The sequence below is a fragment of the Ochotona princeps genome, chromosome 4, assembly GCF_030435755.1.
Source record: "Ochotona princeps isolate mOchPri1 chromosome 4, mOchPri1.hap1, whole genome shotgun sequence".
Classification (NCBI taxonomy): domain Eukaryota; kingdom Metazoa; phylum Chordata; class Mammalia; order Lagomorpha; family Ochotonidae; genus Ochotona; species Ochotona princeps.
Genome location: NC_080835.1, coordinates 47088325 through 47111456, shown reverse-complemented (window position 1 = coordinate 47111456; position 23132 = coordinate 47088325). Strand labels below are relative to the sequence as shown.

At 43.6% G+C, this 23132-nt stretch overlaps 1 protein-coding gene across 1 annotated transcript in view; it reads left to right on the top strand.

The window, feature by feature from the left end:
* Positions 1-23132, top strand: part of IPO7 (importin 7) — a 51790-nt gene that overhangs the window by 6175 nt on the left and 22483 nt on the right. The window contains exons 2-4 of the mRNA XM_004593796.4: positions 15142-15223; positions 17168-17321; positions 18458-18616. Coding sequence (XP_004593853.1) covers positions 15142-15223; positions 17168-17321; positions 18458-18616 — 395 coding nt within the window. The remainder of the gene's footprint in view (positions 1-15141; positions 15224-17167; positions 17322-18457; positions 18617-23132) is intronic.

Here is a 23132-nt window from a genome sequence, read left to right as displayed (position 1 = left end):
CCAGACCACAAGCAGGGAGCTGGAAGGAAAGTGTAGTCGCCAGGGTTGATATCGTTCTCGATGCCGAGGCTCCAACACTGTACTCCAGAGAAAGTCTTGGCTGTTGAAGCTTGTATTTCTTTTAATTTTATTTGTGCATAATTGAACGAAAGAATATAGGAAGAAAAGAGGTAGGAGGGTTGATTATGGCCAATTCAGGTTTTTTTGGTGGTGATGTTAAATAGATTTCACAGGGTTTCTAACAATGAGCATGAGTTACTTTTGTAATAAATAATGACTAGGTAAAAAAGCGAGTTTTGATTTTTTTTTTTTTTTTTTTTTTTTTTCTGAAGGAGATTAAAAACTTTCTAGAGGGTCCAGCGGTGTGGCCTAGCGGCTAAAGTCCTCACCTTGAACATGCCGGGATCCCTTATGGGCGCCAGTTCTTTTTTTTTTTTTTTAAAGATTTTATTTTATTTTTATTACAAAGTCAGATATACTGAGAGGAGGAGAGATAGAGAGGAAGTGGAGCTGCTAGGATTAGAACCAGCGGCCATATGGGATCAAGGCAAGGACCTTAGCCACTAGGCCACGCTGCCGAGCCCATGGGCGCCAGTTCTAATCCCATCCAGCTCCACTTCCCATCCAGCTCCCTGCTTGTGGCCTGAGAAAGCAGTCAAGGACGGCCCAAAGCCTTGGAACCCTGCACCCACATGGGAGACCCGGAACAGGTTCCAGGTTCCCAGCTTCGGATCAGCGCAGCACCGGCCGTTGCGGCTCACTTGGGGAGTGAATCATCGGATGGAGGATCTTCCTCTCTGTCTCTCCTCTCTGTATATCTGACTTTGTAATAAAAATAAATAAATCTTAAATAAAACTTTCTAGAGGAAAGGCCTTGGTATTGATATCCTTGTGGAATGCAGTTTCTGATTATCCGGTTAGTGAGTTTAGTGCCAAAGCGCAGGCCAAGAGGGAAGTGATGAGCACATATTTCATTTGGTTCCTCTTCTATGAATGTATTTAATTTTTTTTTTTTTAATTTGAAAAAGATAGCTTGTATCTGGATTTACTTTGTTATTGACCACTGTGGTAGCATGTGAGCTTACCCAAACTCAGGAACCAGGAGCTTCTTCCAGGTCTCTCATGTGAGTGCAGGGTCCCAAAACTTTGGGCCGTCCTCGACTGCTTTGCCAGGCCACAGGCAGGCAGCTGGATGGGAAGTGGAGCAGCCGGGACACAAACAGGCTCCCACGTGCTTACAATGTTTTTAGCCATTGAGCCATCCCCCTGTGCCATATACTAATACTTGTTCATTGTGGTTGGCCTGTTGAAAGTAGCAGTAAGGGATGTGGAGTTAGAGGTGATGAATGGAGTAGGGCCTGTTGAAGAATTTTGATGAGCTGGATTAAGGGTGGATCTTGAGATCATCTGACTTGATGACAGATAATGAGATGGTATGAAGTTGTTTAGAAAGATGGTTTTATGTTATGGCTAGAAGCTTTTAACCTTGAGTATTTAGAGTTTTATATGTATATGTCCTGATTAATGATGTATAATGAGGTGTCTGTTGTTTATGTTCTCTGCTAGTATCCAGGAACTTAAAGAGGGGACCTAGCCTGTAATTACTGTCAGTATCCAGAAATTACCTTTATACTTGGACTCATGAAAGGTGCATTGTGGCGTCAACTGAGGACTAAATCAGTATTTGACAAATTGTTGAGAATAATACCGCAAATACCCAGTTTTTTAAATTTAAGGTTTATTTTATTTTTTTGGAAAGGCAGATTTGTGGAGAGAAAGAATGTCCCCTTTTTTTTGAAGATTTATTTTATTGGAAAAGCAGATGTACAGAGAGGAGGAGAGACAGACAGGAAGGTCTTCCATCCAATGATTCACTCCCCAAGTGGCCGCACTGGCCGGTGCTGTGCCGATCCGGAGCCAGGAGCTTCTTCCCGGGTCTCCCATTCGGGTGCAGGGTCCCAGGGCTTTGGGCCGTCCTCGACTGCTTTCCCAGGCCACTAGCAGGGAGCTGGATGGAAAGCAGGGCTGCTGGGATTAGAACTGGTACCCATATGGGATCCTGGTGCATTCAAGGCAAAGACTTGAGCTGCTAGGGCACTGCGGTGGGCCCTATTTTGTACGTTTTCATTATAACTTAAAATAAGGTTTTGTCTGGCTATGTTGGTTAGCGATGTGGTGGCAATTCTTCATGATGTTTCAAGAACACCTATTTATTAATTTTTGGATTGATTGAATTAAGAAAATATCACTCCAGATTCCACTGGTGCTTTTTTTTTTTAAGATTTATTTTTTAATTTTTTAAAAAGATATTTTTATTTTTATTGGAAAATCAAATACACAGAGAGGGGGAGAGACAGAGATAAAAATCTTCCACTCCCCAAGTGAGCGCAACAGGCTGGTGCTATGACAGGATCCAGGAACCTCCTGCAGGTCTCCCACGTGGGTGCAGAGTCCCAAGGCTTTGGGCTGTCCTCGACTGCTTTCCCAGGCCACAAGCAGGGAGCTAGATGGGAAGTGGAGCTGCTGGGATTAGAACCAGCGTCCATATGGGGTACCGGCGTGTTCAAGGCAAGGACTTTAGCCAGCAGGCCACTGCTCCGGGCCCTATTTTTGAATTTTTATTGGAAAATCAATATACAGAGAGCAGGAGAGAGAGAAAGGAAGATTTTCCATCTGTTGATTCAATCCCTAAGTAGCCGCAGGGGCCAGGAGCTTCCTCTAGGTCTTCCATGTGGGTGTAGGGTCCCAAAGACTTTGACCTGTCCTTGACTGCTTTCCCAGGTCATAAGCAGGGAGCTGGATGGGGAAGCAGGGCTGCAGGGATTAGAACCAGTGCCCATATGCGTTCGCTAGCCACTAGGCTACCATGTCAGGCCCCTGCTGGCATTTTTTATGTTTAAAGGAAAAATTCTGTAACGATAGTTTGCCAAATGTTTTGGGGAATAAATGTTTGGAAAATATCTGTGAAGAAGAAACTGGAAGAACAGAATATTGTTCATTTGTGCATGTGCAAAACAAAACTGGGACTGGAAGGAGATGACATTGTAGAAGGTAATCTCATAGAAACAAAAAGGAGAAAATATACGAGAATGTAAACTACAAAAAATTAGAAATATGAACTTAGTTATCACTTTCTAAAGTGTCAAAGTGATTCAAGTCTAATACAAACTTGAATAGAAAGAAAGAAAATTTTGTAAGTAACTTGTGTTATCTCAGTAATAACACTGCAGTCAATACATTTCATTGCAAATGTCAAGTAAATTTAATTTTTATGATGTGGAAGGGTTGAGAGACCAGGGAAAGCAGGCCAGACCATTGTTTACACATTTTCTTTTTCTTCTTGTATCTGGGGTGGGGGGGAGGGTGTGTGGGGGAGAGAGTCCCGTTTCCCATCTGCCTCAGTACCTGGGAATGGAGAACAGCCACCATGTGTCATCCCATTTTCCCTGTGGTAGGGTATTTTCTGAGGGTTCTGGCCAAGTGGTTTTGATATCGCCACTCCAAGGATGAGGAAATCCTTCCAAGGTCAATTGGCTGACATAGTCTACCTCCAAGTCTCCATTGGCCCAGAAATTTGTTGTCAAGCTTCGCTGGGATAGTTGACCTGTTTATTTTGCCTTCCTTGCTCTGCAAACCAGTGGGTGCTGTGGCCCAGCCTAGCCCTGTCCATCACACACTTGGCCCTCACAGACGCCAGGGGGAGCTGAGTAAGAGCTACCCCCAACAACCCCCACCGGACTGGCCCCCAACTCTAGTTTCTGTGCCTGCCAGTGTGTGCAATGGACTGGCCTAGTCTATCCCACATCCCATTTGGATCTCATATATACATCATTGGGCACTGAATCATAACTCAACTCAACTGACTCCACCCTTGAGCCTACATTCATGCCTGCAGGGGCCACAGCCTGTCCAAGCAGGCCCACCCCCAGTCCTGGTTCTCATGTCAGAGTTACAGCCCATCAGAGAGGTGCCAAAAGCCTCCCCACACTGTACCCACTCCCTGCCCTGGATCTAGTAATCTCAAGATGGTTCTGCAGTTTAGCTTGACAGGACTTGGCCCAGTCCTAACACTTGTCGGCTGATGCTGCAGCAAAGGCCGACCTGCCTGCCGTTACTTTGGCTCATGCTTGTACCAGTGGATACAATCAATTAGCCAGGCCTGGCTCTCCCCCTGACCCAGTGTAGGCTAACAGATGATGTCACCCTGCCCAACCTGGCCTGTCCCCAGTTACAACTCTCAAGCTCACCAGCAGGAGCAGTGGCCCAAGAGGAGTCCCCACACAAGTAAAGAATTGTGAAGATATCTGTAGTTTATATCCTACATTTGTGTCTGTAACTATTGATTTTTTAAAAAGATTTTATGTTTTTTTTATTGGAAAGGCAGATATACAGAGAGGAGAAGGGACAGACAGGAAGGTCTTCCATCCAATGATTCACTCCCCAAGTGGCTGCAGCAGCTGGAGCTGAGCCAATCCAAAGCTAGAAGCCTCTTCCGGGTCTCCCACGCGGGTGCAGGGTCCCAAGGCTTTGGGCCGTTCTCAACTGCTTTCCCAGGCCACAAGCAGGGAGCTGGATGGGAAGCGGTGCTGCCGGGATTAGAACCAGCACCCGTATGGGATCCTGGCACGCGCAAGGTGAGGACTTTAGCCGCTAGGCCACGGCGCTGGGTCCCTATTGATTTTTTTTTTTAAGTTAAAAAAGAACTAGCACATCACGGTAATCCATTTCTCAAAGCCAGTGTGTAAATCTTAATTACTTATTTATTTTTTTTAATATATTTTATTGTATTGTTGTTGACAATCTTTACATAGTTAATTGCGGTTAAAAAAAAGTTCAGGGAGTATAGGGAAGTGGGTAATACTATTATGTCCATATTGTTTCCATTATGTATCTGAGGTAAAGGGGGATGTTGAGGGAGAAGCCCCACCTGGTTTCCCGCCCACCCCAAGTCCCGGATGTGGGGCATGCTCTGAGATATTTGCTCAAGTGGTTTTAATAGTTCTCCAGTTATGAATCGCTGCCAGTCTCGCTCGATGAGGTCGTCCACTGATTGATATGGTCCATCATAAAGTCTCCGTTTGCCCCATATTTCGCTGCCAACATATAGCTGAGGTGGTTGATTGATCTGCTCTGTCTTCTGTCTTTTCTTGGTTAGAGTTCTGAGTCCAGCAGTTCAATTGGGGAGATCTCCAAAGAAACTTTGAGGTATTCCCAGATTAGTTTCTTGTATGTTCTAGCAAGCACAGGGCCCGGCACAGTCCATCACCCCGATCAGCTGGTGGTTTCAATTGCTGGGTTGGTTCTGTTTTCAGTCCTGAGTTGCACTGGAACCAATGGGTGTTGCAGTCCAGTCTGGTTTTTCCCAGCACATACTCGGCACTTACATCAACCAGTGGGAGCTGCAGCCTAGTCAGAGCGATCCACAATAACCCCCACCAGGCCCGCCCCCTACCCTGATTTGCCAGTATGTGTAGCAGTAGACCAGTCTGTCCCCCATCCCATTTGGCTCTTGTACTTGTCAATGGGGATTAAAGCTTAGTTCCATCTAACCAACTCAACCATCCAGCCCTCACGGATGTTGTTGAGTGCCTCTCTATCTAGCCACCCCAGCCCCCGTCCTAGTTTTCATGCCCTCCCACGGGAGTAGTGACCCGAGAAGGGGAAACCCACTTTTTCCCTCCCAGGTCTCTCTCAGTCCCAGTTTATGCACTCTTTAGGTGGTTCTGTGATTTGACTTGACAGAATTAGTCCCCAGTGCCAGCTTCTGCCAGCTGATGCTGCGGCTAAGCCCAAACATCCCTCACCCGCTCTAATTTATGCTTGCACCCGCAGGAATAATCAGCCCAGCCTGGCTTTTCCCTGATCTAGTTCACATGCAGTGCACAGGTGTTGCAGCCCTACTTAGTATGTTCTGTCCCCATCCCAGCTCACGCTCTCCAGTGGGAGTAGCTGTCCGGCGAGGGGACCAGCCCCTTAATCCCCCTGCCAGCTCTGCCCCTCCCTTCCTGGATCTCAGGTGTGCTGGTTGGGTGCTGCAGTCAAATCCAGTACAGGCAACCTCGCCCTGGCATTCCATAATGTGTACTGGTTTTGTTGCGATCAAACCCGGCTCAACCCACACTGTGTTCTGGTGTTCGGGTTTGCCAGTGGATGACATGAACTGATTCAGCCTGGTCTGCCCCTGACCCATGCCGAATGTGTGCCAGTGGGAAACTTTCCATGGCCTATTCTGGGCTGTTTCCTATCATGCTTCTTGCACTTACCTGGAGGGACTGTGTCCTGCCAGAGGAGTTGCCCAGGCTCCTCCATCAGAACCTCTCCCAATGCCAGACTTTGCGCATACCAGGGGGTCCATGAGCCAGCCCTACTCAGTTCACCTCCTGTCCTAGCAGGAACAGTGGTTTTTCCTGACTGGCTTTTACCCCATTCTGGTTCTTGTTGGATGTTTCAGCCCAGCCATGGCTTGTCCATACCCACATACAGCTCACACATGGCTCAGTAGGGGTTGAGACCCAGCCTAGTCAGTCCCACATCCACCCTGGCTCTCCATGACACCAGATGGTGTTGGGGTCTGAACTGGCCTGGTGCATCCAATCCCAGGCCACACTAGTGCCTCGGGTGACTACGACTGTTTCCTAGATAGAACGCAGCCCCCATTCCAGCACACGCGCCCCTTGGTGGGAACCTCAACCCAGTTAGGGTGTCCCCTTACCTTCCCAATTGGGCCTGTTCCTAGCCGTAAATCACGCACCTGCCCGTGGTTGCTCTGAGGACCAGTAGGTGCAAGAGCCTAGCTCGGTATGACCTGTGTTCCATGCTGGTTTCTAGTTTTGCTTGTAGGCTAAGGTTTGCTCAGTCCTGCCCAGTACATTCCATTCCATTACCAATTTACACATTTTGGAGCTACTATGCCCTGCTTGTCCGATCCCCAGATCTGGACGGCGTGTTCACCAGCGAGAGCTATGACTCGCCAATGGAGTTTTCCAATTTCCTCCACTTGATCCACTCCCAGACCCAGTTCACATACATGCCATTGTGTTTTAGGCCAGTACCCAGTGTACTCTGGCCTTCCATTTGGCCTGGTATGAGCTGGAGAACGTTGCAGCCTGGCCCACCCCACACCCTATTCAGGATGCACACTTGGGTGCTGCTTCCTTGCCCAGTCCAGACTGTTGCGGGTCCCTTTACCTGTGATTGATGGCAGGCTCCTTGGTCACACCTAGCTTAGTCCATAACCACCTAAACTTTTAGGTTTACCAGTGGGGCTAAACTTTCTACAGGGTGTGGCCCACACATCCTGCACAGAATCTACCCCAGGATAAGGTTCTAGAGTGCTAGTTTATATTATGGCCCAGCCTAATTTGACCAGTCTCCTGAACCATCATCATGTCAGGCAAAACAATATCCTGCTAGACAAGCCCTGAGCCTTATCTTTTGTATGATAGGTGTTCACAGCTCAGCATTGTTAAGTGATTAGAAGTTCTTCAAAGGAAGAGTTACTGGCATTGGGAATCTTTAGGCTTGACTCAGGTCCTGGAAACAGTGGGATCAGCCTGGAGCTACCTAAGTAGCGATTCGGACAACCAATACCCCAGAGCTCCCTGGCCTGGTGGCCAGCAGGCACAGCCTGGCGCCAAATGGCCTTTTATCGATAACTACTGAAGAGAACAACTTTACAGAAGACTTTCTGAACTGTTAAGGAGACAATAATTTTAAAAACAGAGCACAAGGAATTTTTACTGGAATGAGGAGAAAACTGCAGAATATGAAAATGAATGCAATTTCAAAAAGAAAATATTAAGATCATCACACAATTCATTATGTTTATTGTCTTTTTATTTGAGAGTCAGATTTACAGAGTGAAGGACAGACAGATCTTCCATAAGCTGGTTCACTCCCCAAGTATCCACAATGGTTGGTGCCAAGCCAGTCTGAATCCAGGAGCCAGGAGCTTCCTCTGCGTCTCCCACATGGGTTCAGGGCTTCTGGCCCACTTGTTCACATTCGAAAGGAAGAGTTACAAAGAAAGAAGAGACAGATGTTCCATCTGCTAGTTTACTACCCAAATGGCTGCAGCGGCTTAATCTATATATGCCAAAGACATGACAGTGCAGAAACTGGACTTTGGATTTCTATTTAGTGGCATTTTGAGAGCAAAACAGTAGCTGTGGCACAAAGGCTATGACAGTACAAACCTTTAGGAAGTTTCTTCACTCTTTTGAGTATTTGTTAAAGGAGTGCTGTAGAAGCCATGTCTAAGGAGACTAAGTAGTTGTGTGGTCAGGCTCTCAAGGAAGGTAGAGTGTGAAAATTGACAAAATTCTGTGGAGATAGCAAAGTAGTTCTAGACAACAGAGATTTTTTTTCCAAGGATTATTTTTTGTTTAGACATGGTGACATTTGGAAAATATGTATACTAAAATCAAAATTCTGTTATAGGAACTGCCATGTCACAAAATTCGTATAGTAGTTTGTATCTCTTTTTAATGATTAATAATCACTTTTTTTTCAGATTTATTTATTTATTTTATTGGAAAGAGAGATGTACAGAGAGGAGGAGACAGAGAGGAAGATCTTCTGTCCGATGATTCACTCCCCAAGTGGCCACAATGGCAGGTGCTGTGCCGATCCGAAGCCAGGAGCCAGGAACTTCTTTCTGGGTCTCCCACTTGGGTGCAGGGTCCCAATGCATTGGGCCGTCCTCGACTGCTTTCCCAGGCCACTAGCAGGGAGCTGGGTGGGAAGTGGAGCTGCCGGGATTATAACTGGCAGCCATATGGGATCCTGGTGTGTTCAAGGTGAGGACTTTAACCATTATGCTATCGTGCCTGGCCCTATAATCAGTTTTTAAAAAACATTTATTTTACTTGAAAGAGTTGCAGAGAGAGATTTTCCCTCCACTGGTTCACCCCTCAAATGGACACCTGTGTCAGAGAACTAGGCTGGTGTGAAGCTGGGGAAGCCAAGAGCTTCCAGCTCTCCCACTGTGGTGCAAAGGCCCAAGCACTTAGGCCATCTTTCACTGTGTCTCACAGGCCTTCACCAAGATTGGAAATGTAGCAGCCAGGACTCTGAACCACACTAGCCCTCCGTTTATCTTTTATAATAAATGGATGGTGCCCACATTTATGTGAGCATAAATAGGGGGGGATGAAATCTGACTTAGCACTGCCATCAACTGCTTCATCTACATGTGCTGACAATGGCTTGTGCTTCACCAAAGCCAGAGGTAGGGAGCCAGCTCAGCTCCTCCTCTAGTTGCTTGAGAAATCTCACTTGCCAGGATGTGCATGTGTAGGAAGCTCTAGGGAATGTGTGGGAAGCAGCAGGGAATTCAACCTGGGCATTCCAATCTAAGCTGTGATTGTCTTGGTTGCTAGCAGTAAATACCTGCTTCTAAGAGCTATTGATCTGTAATTTCCTTTCAAAATAAAACATTTCTGTAGATAGTTATCATAAGGGTATATTCGATTTTCAGAAACTGAGCATGCCGTTAAAGAAGTCATCACCATATCAGAAAATCTACATTATCCTTTTTTACATATTTATTATTATTATTATTTTATGATACTGTTTCATAGGCCTTGGGATTTCCCTTGCTCCCTCCCCAAATTTCCTCTCCCCCATATGCCCCACGGAGTTCCCCTATATTATTCTATAGTATAGTTCGGTCATGTATCCATTATTGTGGGCATGGACAGTGGACAATGGCAGAGTACAGCTTCCTATTGTCAAGATATAGTTAACAGTTTCGTTGGGAGTCCACCTTTGGTCTGAAAGTAGAGATGCATACTGCATTGTATCCTCACATCTGGGTATGCTATTCTCCATTACACAGTAAGTATACATCCCCTTAAATAAAAAGCCAAAATATAAATTAAACAACAGGAAGAAAAATTTAAAACATTTATTAAATAATTTAAAACATTTTAAATTTAAAAAATATAAACATTTAAAATTTAAATAGCATGCTGCTAGATATAATAGTCTGCATTACATAGTTACTGTACATCCCCTTAAATGAAAAGCTACAAAACAAAATCAACCACAAGAAGAAAAAAAGAATTTACAGTTGTGTAAAGTTATATAACATGAAACTGAATGACTAATGTGTCATTGAAGAAATGAAAAAAATCAAGAATCTTCTTGAAGAAAATGATATTCTGTGATCTATGGGTCAGTGAAGGATTTAATGAGTAAGTGTTTTGAAGAGTTGAAACTAAAAAAAAAAAAACAAAAATGCATGAGATATAGTTTCCGCTGATTCTTGTTGGTGACATATGTCTCCTGGAGGCAACAAATAGATGGGTTTTGTGTTTTAATCCAGTCTAATAATCTATGACATATGATTGAGGTTCAGCAATTTACATTCAGGGTTAATATGAATGAGTGCTGATTTGGTCCTGGCATTTTAGCAATGGGTTGTTCATTGAATTAGTGTTCTATTATTTTACTGGGATGTCCTTCGCATTTGCCTTTGGTTTTGGTGGGTGCTATTTCTCTTTGTCAAGAGAACATCTTGAAGTATCATTTGTAGGGCAGATTTGGAAGAGGCATATTCTTTTAACTTTTCTTTCCTGTGGAAGAATTTTATTTCGTTTTCAAAGACAAAAGAAAGCTTTGCTGGGTATGTTATCCTGGGAGGACAATTTTTTGCTTTTAGAATCTGGAATATGTCACTTCATTCTCTTCTGGCTTGTGGAGTTTCCTGTGAGAGAGCTCCTGTGATTTTAACTGGCTTTCCTTTATATGTCAATTGATTTTTTTCATGTGCACATTTAAGGATCTTTTCCTTATGATTGATTGAAGAGAGCTTGGTTATCTTGTGTCTTGGTGAAGATCGCTTTTGGTCAGCCCTTTTGGGAGTTCTATGCCCCTCCTGAATGTTGTTTCCTAATTCTTTCTCTAGAGTAGGGAAATTTTCCCGTATTATTTATTTAAATACATTTGTAAACCCAACTTTTCTTTCTGTACCTTCTGCGACTCCCATAATTCCTGTATTTGGCCTTTTAACAATGTCTTTCAATTCTTGAATGCTTTTTTTAGCCTGATCCAGCTCTGCTTCCAGCTTTTTGTTTGTTTTCCCCTGGTGACAGGAAATGTCTTCCAGATCTGAGATTCTTTCTTTTGCTTCCTTCATTCTTTTTTTGCTCCACTGTATTCTTAATTCTCATCTATCAGCTTTCATTTGATTCATGAAATACGTGTGACATATTAAATTCCTAGAACTCCTGTACTATGTGCTTCTCGATGATAAGAAGTCAGTGTTTTTAATTCTGTATCCCCCATTTTCTTGATGTATTCCTCAGTTAACTCTGATGTTGGCAAAGGCTTTTTGCTCCTTTGTAGGGGAGTCTTCAGTAATACTCATTGTGTCTTTGTTGTTTTGCTCATTGTAATTCTGGTTATTAAAGTCTTCTTCAGGCAGGTTTCTTTTTTTTTTTTTTTTTTTTAGATTTATTTATTTATTACCAAGTCAGATATACAGACAGGAGGAGAGACAGAGGAAGATCTTTTGTCCAATGATTCACTCCCCAAGTGAGCCGCAATGGCCGGTGCTGCACTAATCCGAAGCTGGGAGCTAGAAACCTCTTCCAGGTCTCCCACACGGGTGCAGTGTCCCAACGCCTTAGGCTGTCCTCGATTGCTTTCCCGGGCCACAAGCAGGGAGCTGGATGGGAAGTGGAGCTGCCGGGATTAGAACTGGCGCCCATATGGGATCCCAGCGCGTTCAAGGTGAGTACTTTATTCGCTAGGCCACGCCGCCAGGCCCCAGGCAGGTTTCTAAGCTGTGTCACCCGCAGGTCTGCAATCTGATTTTACTTATTGTGGTTAACACATTGCTCTTTGTTTGCAGTCACTTGTGCCACTCTGTCCTATGAGTTCCAGGTCTGGGTTCTTATGTTAGATTTCCACCACGGTCTCCGTAGCCCCAGCTCCTGGTTCACCACCTCTTGTGATGCTGTGCTGAGGCTGCACATTGTCTGTACAGCCTTTCTTCCACTTCGGTTGGAGCAGAACTCAGGATTAGGGACACACCAGGTGTCCTATATAGCTGGGTTGTTGGTGTTGTTGATCTTGCTATATCCTGTTGGCCGTTAGGTCTGAGGACTCCACTGTTTTGACCCATACGATGCTGAAGTCAGTATTATTTTTCTTGTGGGACCAGTGCAGTGCACCAAGCTCAGTGAGTTAGCTCCCAGCTCAGTGCATGTGCAGCTCACTATTGTCTTAAAGTTTGTGCCACACTGTGCAAACTGGTGCCTGATATACCACTGCTAGCATTCTTGATCTGATGGCAGTGAGGTCTGAGGGCTACCTGAACCTATGTTGGGGGAACCTTAGAATGCCAGCTTGTTGCATTTCACTGAGCTAGAAATGAGTACACTCTCAGCTCAGTACATGCTCAGTCTTGTCCCATAGTCTGACTCCCTACAGAAAATGGTGCCTGATATGGCTCCTAGGGGGCCTACTGGGCTGTGAAATCCACCCTGTTCCTGCACTCCCCGTCTGTTACCTGCCATTCTGTGTCTGCTCCTGGTCCAGCAGAATGGACCTTTCTTTGTGTTCACTGCCTGAGCTCCCCATGAACACCCCTTCCTTCATTGTTGCTGGTGTGGTTTTGGCTGCCGGTGCAATACAGATCACTGCTTGCTGAACGCCACTTGTATCAGGCTATCGGTCACGCCGTTTTCTACACTGCTTTTCCGTGTCTGTCAGCCTCCAGGTACCCCTCTGCTGACATTCTGTTGTCTCCTTTTTTCCTGTAATGTGCCCTCTCTGGCTAAAGTTTTCTTTTTTTTTTTTTTTTTTAAATTATTATTGGAAAGCCGGATATACAGAGAGGAGGAGAGACAGAGAGGAAGATCTTCCATTCGATGTTTCACTCCCCAAGTGAGCTGCAACGGGCCAGTGCTGTGCTGATCCGATGCCGGGAACCAGGAACCTCTTCTGGGTCTCCCACGCGGGTGCAGGGTCCCAAAGCTTTGGGCCGTCACTGACTGCTTTCCCAGGCCACAAGCAGGGAGCTGGATGGGAAGTGGAGCTGCCGGGATTAGAACCGGCGCCCATATGGGATCCCGGGGTGTTCAAGGCGAGGACTTTAGCCGCTAGGCCACACCAGGCCCTGGCTAAAGTTTTCTATGGCAGTTCAGACATGTCCTTACCCTATTCCGCCATCTTGATTCTCCCAACATTATCTTGAAAACCACATTCAAGGTGTTAATTTTTATTTAGTTAATATGTTTTTAGCCATTTAATAGAACATCTCTAATGGAGAAAATTAGTGCTAAAAGGAACTGACAGATACTGCCCTGCGCAATGTTTCAGTGGCTGAATCCTCCCAGGGATCCTGTGGGGCACCAGTTTGTATCCTAGCTGCTCCAATTCCTACCAGAGTCCCATGCTGTAGCCTGGGAAAGCAGTAGAGGATGGCCAAAAGCCTTGGGACCCTGAACCCACATGGGAAACCCAGAGGATGTCCCTGGCTCCTGATTTTGAATCCACTCAGCTCTGGCCTTTTGTGAACCACCAGTGGATGGAAGATCTCCTTCTCTTTGGAAGTCTGGGTTAACAATAAAAATAAATATATCTCTTCATTTTTTTTTTTAAAGATTTATTTATTTTTATTGGAAAGGCAGAGAGGAAGATCTTCCGTCAGATGGTTCACTCCCCAAGCAGCCACAACTGCTGGAGCTGAGCCTGTCCAAAGCCAGGAGCTTCTTTTGGGTCTCCCATGCGGGTCCCAAGGCTTTGGGCCGTCTTCAACTGCTTTCCCGGGCCTCAGGCAGGGAGCTGGATGGGAAGTGGAGCTGCCGGGATTAGAACTGGCGTCCATATGGGATCCTGGCGCATTCAAGGCGAGGACTTCATCTGCTATGCCATCACGCTGGGCACAGATCTCTCTCTCTCTCTCTCTTTTTTTTTTTTTTAAGATTTTTCTTCATTTCTATTGGATAGTCAGTGTACAGAGAGGAGGAGAGACAAACAAGATCTTTTGTCTGTTGATTCACTTCCCAAGCGAATGCAATCCAAAGCCAAGAGCACAGAGCTGCTTCTGGGTCTCCCACACAGGTATAGCGTCCCAAGGTTTTTGGCCATCCCTGACTGCTCTCCCAGACCACAAACAGGGAGCTGGATGGGAAGTGAAGCTGTCAGGGTTAGAACCAGTGCCCATATGGATCCAGGAATGTTCAAAGCAAGGACTTTAGTCAATAGGATATCGCACAGGGTCCTCCCCCTTTTTTTTTTCCAAAGAAGGGAGAGTTGTTACATATGGTGTTTTTGTGAGCTGTCCCCAGTATAGACTTAAGAATGCCAGTTCGCATAAATGGGTAGTGGTAGGAAAGCAGTTGCAAATATCTGAAAATGTTTATTGAATTCATCAAATTCATTCAAGTTCATTTTATTTTAAAGGGTTAGTTATTTAATTGAAAGTATAAGTTAGAAAGGGAGATATGAGAGAGGTCTTCCATTTGGTTCACTCCCCAGTGGCTTTTACAGCCATTGCGGAGACAGGCCAGAGCAGAACTTATTCTAGGTCTCCCACATGGATGGCAAGAGCCCAAGCATGTGAGATATCTACTACTGCTTTTTCCCAGGACACTAGCAGGGAGGTAGATTGGAAGTGCTGGGACACTTACCAGTGATACCATATAAGATGCTGGAATTGGGCCCAGCACAATGGCCTAGCAGCTAAAGTCCTACCCTTGAACATGCCAGGATCCTATATGGGCACCGGTTCTAATCCTGGCGCTCCACTTCCCATCAAGCTCCCAGCTGTGGCCTGGGAAAAGCAGTCAGTGACGGGCCAGGGCCTTGGGACCCTGTATCCACGTGGCTGACCTGAAGGAAGTTCCTTGCTCCTGGCTTCAGATTGGTGCCGGTACCCAAAGGTGTAAGATTAGCCTATTGAGCACAGCAGGTATTTGGCTTTTGTGTGGTGCCTCCCAAGCAGATGATCAGGAAACTGAATCTGAAGTGGAGATGTGACTTAATCCTAGGCATTTTGGCAAGGGATGTGGGTGTCACCAGCCATGGCTTCTCACCTGCTCTACAGCAGTACTTCCTTGATCTGTTATTTTACAGTATATTTGTTTGTAGATACTGAAACTGTAATTTTTTTTGTTTGTTTTGTTTTAGGCACACAAGTCCCTGAATTTTGTTTCAACACTGCTTCAGATTACTATGTCAGAACAACTGGATTTACCTGTGAGACAGGCAGGCAAGTTTTCTGTATTGTGTTTCTTAAGTTTATGTAGAGACATTCCTTAAAAGGTTCATAAATTCAATTGCAGAATTATGTTTGAGATGCCTTTCAATGACTCTCTTCCTTGACAATCCATTTGTTTTCAGTGTTGACAAGAATGGTTACTTTATGTTTGGTGATAGAATCCAAAAGAAAAATGTGCTGTGCAGTGAAGCAGAGGTTGTAAGAAACTCATGTGATTTACTGAGTTTGTGTATATTCTCAGTTTCTTTTCCTGATGAATGATTCTAAGGAGACTAAGAAGCCTCTTTTGCAGCAACAGTTAAATGTAGAGGAAATCTTAAATACGAATGATTTCACCACATTAGAAAACAGTTGACATTCTTGATTTCATGCTCTTCAACTTCTGTGTTAGACTTTTAACTTTCTTTACTTAATATTGAATAGTAAGTATTTCCCTTTTTTGTGGTTTTGGCCTTCATAATGACATTTTTGTGCCCAGGTTTTCAAAAATGTAATATGCACTCACAGAATTTCACCGCCTTAGAATCTGTTTTGTTGACGGTTGTATTCCTACCGCCTAAACAGCTACCTGACACCAAAATTGAATGGGCTGTCTTGTTTGTTTGTTTAATACTGCTGTGATTTTTTTTTAAGATTTATTTATTTTTATTACAAAGTCAGATACACAGACAGGAGGAGGAGAGACAGAGAGGAAGATCTTCCATCCAATGATTCACTCCCCAAGTCAGCGCAATGGCCTGGTGCTGCGTCAATCTGAAGCCGGGAGCCAGGAACCTCTTCTAGGTCTCCCACACGGGTGCAGGGTTCCAAGGCTTTCGGCCGTCCTTGACTGCCTTCCCAGGCCACAAGCAGGGAGCTGAATGGGAAGTGGAGCTGCCAGGATTAGAACCAGCAGCCCATATGGGATCCTGACGTGTTTAAGGTGAGGACTTTAGCTGCTAGGCCATGCCGCCGGGCCCCAACACTGTTGTGATTTTTTAGAAAACATTATTTTTATTTCATAGGTAGAATTAGAGGACAGATAGAGTGGTCTTTCATTGACTGATCCCCAAATGGTCACAGTGGCTGAAACAGAGCAAATTTGAAGCCCAGTGCTACTTCATGTCTCCCCTGTACGTACAGAGGCCGAAGGAATTGAGCTGACCTCTGCTGTTTTCCTGGATGGTAAACAGGAAGCTAAATCAGATGTGGAACAGCCAGGATGTAAACCAATGCCTTTTGGAGTATTAGTGCTACAGGTGGAGGTTTAGCCTAATATGCTATTGTGCTTATGTTTTTTTAAAAATTAGTTTTATGGAAATTGCATAGTATTGGCCTTTTTTTTAACTTTTTAAAACCAGTGATCATTTTTTTGAGAATTTTTTAAGCATTTTTTTTTCTGGTATTGAAATATTTTTATTCCAATATATTATTGTGATTTTACTTGATGCTGGTCAGCAGTACGTGTTTTTTGCTGACCGAGGAGAGACAGAGAGGTAGATCTTCCATCCATTGGTTCATTCCCCAAGCGGCTGCAAAGGCTGGAGTTGCACTGATCTGAAGCCAGAAGTCAGGAGCCTCTTCTGGGTCTCCCATGCAGGTGCAGGATCCCAAGGCTTTTGGCCATTCTCTACTGTTTTCCCAGGCCACAAGCAGGGATTTGGGTAGGAAGCAGCACCAACAGAATTAGAACAGGCACCCACATGAGATCCTGGCGTGCACAAGGCGACTGTACCAGGCCCTCTGGCTAAGATTTTAATAACAGGGTGATAGCTATGACTGTTAAATTTGTATTTTGATTACAACTAAAAAGTAGCATTTTGTTAAAGGATAGCTTTACTAATTAGTTATAAAAAAAATTTGGTTTTTCCAGATGGTATACACAGTGCTTTAAAAGTCAAGAGTTTTTTTTTTTTTTTTTTTTTTTTTTTTTAATAAAAGTCGTCTGTGTTTTAGGTGTTATCTATTTGAAAAATATGATAACGCAATATTGGCCTGATCGGGAAACAGCACCAGGGGATATATCCCCTTACACTATTCCAGAAGAAGATCGACATTGCATTCGAGAAAATATTGTAGAAGCCATTCTCCATTCTCCTGAGTTAATCAGGTATGGCTGTTTCATGGTTTTATCTATTGGTGAAGATATGGAAAAGGGGTGTCTTTTTCAGAACATCCTAGATTTTTTCGTTTTGTAAGATTTGCTTATGTGAGAAGTAGAATAACTTGTGAAAAAAAAATTTGTGGTCAGATGAAGGTATAAATAAAATTTTGCAATGCTGTCATGTAATGTAATTTGTATAATCTTTTGTTTAGAAGTCTTTTATTTAGAATTTATTTATTTTCATTTGAAAGGTAGATTTACAGAAAAGAGAGACTGAGAGGTTTTCTATTCGCTGGTTCATTTCCCAAATGGCCTCAGCTAGACGTGAGCCATCCCAAAGCCAGGAGTCAGGAAATTCCTCCAGATCTTTCATGTGGGTGTACAGTGGCCCAGTGACCTGGGCCATCCACTGCTTTGCCAGGTTATGAGCAGGGAGCTGAATGTGAGGTGGAGTAGCCAGGCCTCGAACTGATGCCCATGAGGGCTAGCACTGCAAGTCGAGGATTTGCATGCAATGTCCACATGCCAGTCATTGTTTCAAAGATCTTACAGGATTTTATAGAATTTTACATTAAAGTTGATCTGTGAGTTAATGAACAATGTTGCCTTTTTTTTAAAGAAATTTTTTAATTTCAAATCTAAAGAGAAACAAAGTGAAAGCCTCCACCCGTTTATTGACTCCCCACAATTCTTCCCACAGCCAGGTCTGGCTCAGTATGGAGCCACGTCTAACCCAGATTGGGTCTCCTGTGTGGGAGGCAGAGAGCCAAGCACTCAGGGCATTATTTACTGTCTCTCATGGTGCACAAGAGCTGGTGGCCAGAACTGGAGGTTGAGCTGGGGTTGGAATCCATGTACTACGGATGCAAAAGTCCCATGTAGTGTTCTTAATTGGGACTTGTCTACCTATAAGGGTGAAAAATTCATAACACTTGGCTTTTGCATAGCATTTGGGTTTCTTTTACATAGGTAGAAACAGATCATTTTTGCTGAGTATCTTCAGATTATCTGCTCTGTGTGTATATCCAAGTGTCAGATTGTATGTTAAATTAGGTTTTGTGTAAACAGCTGTTTCCTTTGGGTTGTTTAGGAATTTTTAGCTATGCAGCACTTCTTACTTACTGTTTATTTTTGGCTTTCAGAGTACAGCTTACTACGTGCATTCATCACATCATCAAACATGATTATCCAAGCCGTTGGACTGCCATTGTGGATAAGATTGGCTTTTATCTTCAGTCTGATAACAGTGCTTGTTGGCTTGGGATTCTGCTATGCCTTTATCAGCTTGTGAAAAATTATGAGTAAGTGTCTCTCCCAATTCCTGTGGAGTTGGAGAAGTAGGAAAAGTCCAGGAAATGTAGGTCCATTTCAGCATGCAAACTTCCAATTGAGAAAGACAATAAACATAATGAATTGTGTGATGATTTTAATATTTTCTTTTTGAAATTGCATTCATTTTCATATTCTGCAGTTTTCTCCTCATTCCAGTAAAAATTCCTTGTGCTCTGTTTTTAAAATTATTGTCTCTTTAACAGTTCAGAAAGTCTTCTGTAAAGTTGTTCTCTTCAGTAGTTATTGATAAAAGGCCATTTGGTAAACTTTTTAAATGTTACAGTGATCATAGTGAAAGTGAGCATTAGAGCACTTTAGTCTGTCTTTTCATGGTATGAATTTTTCTCTTAATGGGGGTTCTTGATAAGTTTCAAGAACATATCTCTTAGTTTATAAGAAGAATATGTTTAATCAGCATTATTTGAAGGATTCACTCTCATCTGTTTCATATGCATATTGGAGCAGGAATTTACATGTAGGTTTAGAGATTAGATAGAAAAATAGAACTCTGGGATTTGAGATATAGCACTAAACATTAAGCTAAATGTTGCAGAGATTTCCTCTTAAGTGTATAGTGTAAGAAATGAAATTAGTAGGCACTTGAAGGTTTTGATCAGAAAATTATGAGGAAGTCATGAGGAAGATTTTTATACCATGATGGTGATTTTATTTCCAGTCCTAACAGCTACACAGATGCCATTGTGAGCCCCCTAATTCTGGGACTTGTTTGGCCATTCAATAACCATACCATTTTGGGTCCCAGCTCAAAGTAGCTGATGAACTACTGTTGTTCTGAGCAGGAGAGAATATACCATTTACAGCACTGGTACTGGTGTTTTCTTGTGTTCCCACCAGCTACCCATCTTCCTGCTAAGGAATGTTCCAGCTGTTGCTCCAACTTCTGTCAGAGTGCCAGTTGTAGTTCTGGTAAGTGAGTGACTAAAATCAGAGAGAATAACAACAATAAGCTGTCAATGTCATTGAGGCAGTTCAGCTCTCTCCTTTCCTATAATTTAGCAGGAGAGAATATGATAGGGATTTTTAGATGGCAGCTATAGGAAGCTGCTACAGTTTTGGAATCCTAGTTCATTTTCAGCCAGGGTTTGATTATGGAGCACAGGTGTTTACAAGGGATCTGTGTGGACTGTAGCAGTTCTAAGAAATTCATTGAGAGATTGGAATTTGGTGCTTTCAGGAGAGTAAAGCCTCAGAAAATGTTTATGAGTTGAAGGAACACAAAAGGAGCATTAATCCATGTCACACCATATAGAACTGCATGATCTAGAATGAAAGATGCAGAGGTGGAAGAGAGACATTGTCTTCAGTGGATTATACATAGATAAATTAATGGTGTGAGTAAATTTTGGGTTGGTACATTTGGACCATGTAAAAAAGAATTTTGAGTGACACAAAGAGGAAAGAAAGTGGTGTTAGCTTTACTTATTTATTTGAAAGGCAGAGTGACAGAAGGAAAGCTTCTTCTCTTGGCTCACTCTCCAAATGGCTACGGTGGCTGCACTGATCCAGGCTGTAGCCAAGAGCACACAACTCCATCTGAGTCTCCCACATAGATGTCAGTACTTGGAGCATCTTGCGCTGCCTTCCTAGGTACATTATCAGAAAGCAGGAGTAGCCAGGACTTGAATGAGCACTCCAGCAGGCTGAACCTACTGTGCTACAAAATGCCAGCTCTTAGATGTGATCTCTTAAATACTGGGAAACTGTTGCAGAGCTGTTTTAAACAGAATTATGATGGGATAGTATTTAAGGATTTCTATGAGCATGGTTTCTTACAATGTTGTGATGGATGTCTGTGATTACCACGTTTTCACATTAGTGTCACACTGCTAGTTAGTTCTATCGAAATGCCAGTCCACTTTAGTGTAGTGAGGGAAGTAAGACAGAAGAAATTCTACCATAGAGTGAATATCCAAATGTTACTTAAGTGGATCAATGGATGGTAATAAAATCGTTCTTACTTTATTGTTAGATTTTCTCTATAGTTATTGTTTATGTAAGTCAGACTAAAGAGTACAAACTGCTTTTTTTTTTTTTAAGATTTATTTATTTTTTTTTAAAGATTTTATTATTATTGGAAAGCCGGATATACAGAGAGGAGGATAGACAGAGAGGAAGATCTTCCATCCGATGTTTCACTCCCCAAGTGAGCCGCAACGGGCCAGTACACGCCGATCCGATCCTGGGACCAGGAACCTCTTCCGGGTCTCCCACACGGGTGCAGGGTCCCAAAGCTTTGGGCCGTCCTCAACTGCTTCCCCAGGCCACAAGCAGGGAGCTGGATGGGAAGTGGAGCTGCCGGGATTAGAACCGGCGCCCATATGGGATCCCGGGGCTTTTAAGATGAGGACTTTAGCCGCTAGTCCACTCCGCCGGGCCCGAGATTTATTTATTTTTATTACAAAGTCAGATATACAGAGAGGAGGAGAGACAGAGAGGAAGATCTTCCATCGATGTTTCACTCCCCTAGTGACCGCACTGGCCGATGCTGCGCCAGTCTGAAGTCGAAAACCAGGAACCTCTTGCGGGTCTCCCATGCGGGTGCAGGGTCCCAAGGCTCTGGGCTGTCCTCAACTGCTTTCCCAGGTCACAAGCAGGGAGCTGAATGGGAAGTGGAGCTTCCAGGATTAGAACCAGCAGCCCATATGGGATCCTGGCATGTTCAAGGCGAGGACTTTAGCCGCTAGGCTATGGCGCCAGGCTCCAAACTACTTTCTTTTATAAATTATATCCTCAAAAAAGGATACAGATAACCTTTTAAAAATGTATACTAGGTATAATCTATTGGTGCATTGAAAAATTGTGAACTTTTTTGATGGAACGTTTTTGTTTTTAGAGAGTTTAGTGGATCCAGGTTTTAGCAACATAACCAAAGTTTTGTTTGTTTGTTTGTTTGCTTGTTTGGCTTTTTTTTTTTTATTATTGGAAAGGCAGCTTTATCTGAGAGGACAATTTATAGAGAGCGGTTTTTCCATCTACTAGTTCACTACCTAAATCACTACAATGGCTGGAGCTGAGCCAATCTGAAAGCAGGAGCTTCTGGGTTTCCCACAGGGGTGCAGGTTTCCAAGGTATTGGGCCCTCACCTACTACTTTTCCAGACCCCAATCAGGGAGCTAGGTGGGAAGTGGTGCAGCTGGGACATGAACTTGTTCCCATATGGGTTCTGGTGCTTGTGAGTAGAGGATTAGCCATTTCAGCCAATGTGCTGACCTCAGAACTTGGTATTCTTGTCAATTTACTTAGGTTCTCATTTCATGCAGTTTTTCGTTTCTGTCTGGGATTTTAAAATTTAAAAAGAGAGAGGTTGATCTTTAATTTGCTGGCTCACTCCGGAAATGGCCAAATTACCCAGGGATGGACCAGAGTGAAGCCAAGAGCTTATTCTAGATTTGGATGTAGGAACCCAAGGACTTAGACTTTCCTAGGCACATTAGCAGGAAGCTGGACTGGAAGTTGAATGGCTGGGACTCTTGAAAGGCATCTTGTTAAATGCCAGTATTACTTTTGGTAGCTTACCATGTTATGGCATAACACTGGCACCCAAGAATTCAGCTTTATTTATTTTTATTTATCTATTTTTATGATTTATTTATTTTTCTTGAAAGAGTTATTGAGAAGGAGAGACAGAGAGATCTTTCATCTTCCATCCACTGGCTCACTTCCCCACATGGTCACAATAGGCGGAGCCAGGCTGGTCCCAGAGCTGGGAACCAGGAACTTCTTGCAGTTCTTCCATATGTGTTTAATGGCTCAAGTCTTTCCCAGGCCTGTAGCATGGAACAGGTTCTGAAGTAGAGCAGCTGTGACACTAGTGGTGATCCCCAAGAATTCAGCTTTTTAAACACTCTACCTTTGCCTTTGGAAAATGTATGTAGATATTCAATTCTTACACACATTTTCTCTAGTTAGAAGTCACAGCTACACAGAGAATGTTGGAAAGAGAGAAATCTTATACCCTGGTCATTCCCCAAGTAGCCACAATGACAGGGCCAGGCCAGGTGAAAGCCAAGAGCTTACCTGGATCTTTCGTATGGGTTCAGGAGCCTAAGAACTTGGGTCATCTTCCACACCTTTCCGTAGATAGCTGGATTGGAAATGGGGTGACTGGGACTCAAGCTGGTGCCTGCTTAACTTCTTGTGCCACAATGGTACCCCTGGAAAACTAGTTTAAAACATTTTAGATAATCTGTTCTTGTTGGAAAAAGATAAACAGTGGCTGTTAGAATGATTTCTGTAACCAGTCGTCTGTATTTTGCAAATCTAGTTATTTGTTGACTCAACATTGGAAGCAGGAACTCCTTTTTCATAGTTATGTCTATAAATTTGATATTCCTAAAAGCCAATGTACCTGTTATCAATACTATCAAAATGCTTAGTTATATCAGTAATTTTTACTCCATAACTCTTTGGGTAGGATGGGACAGTTTTTCAGATTTTAGAAAACTGGTAAAAGTTCACATGTCT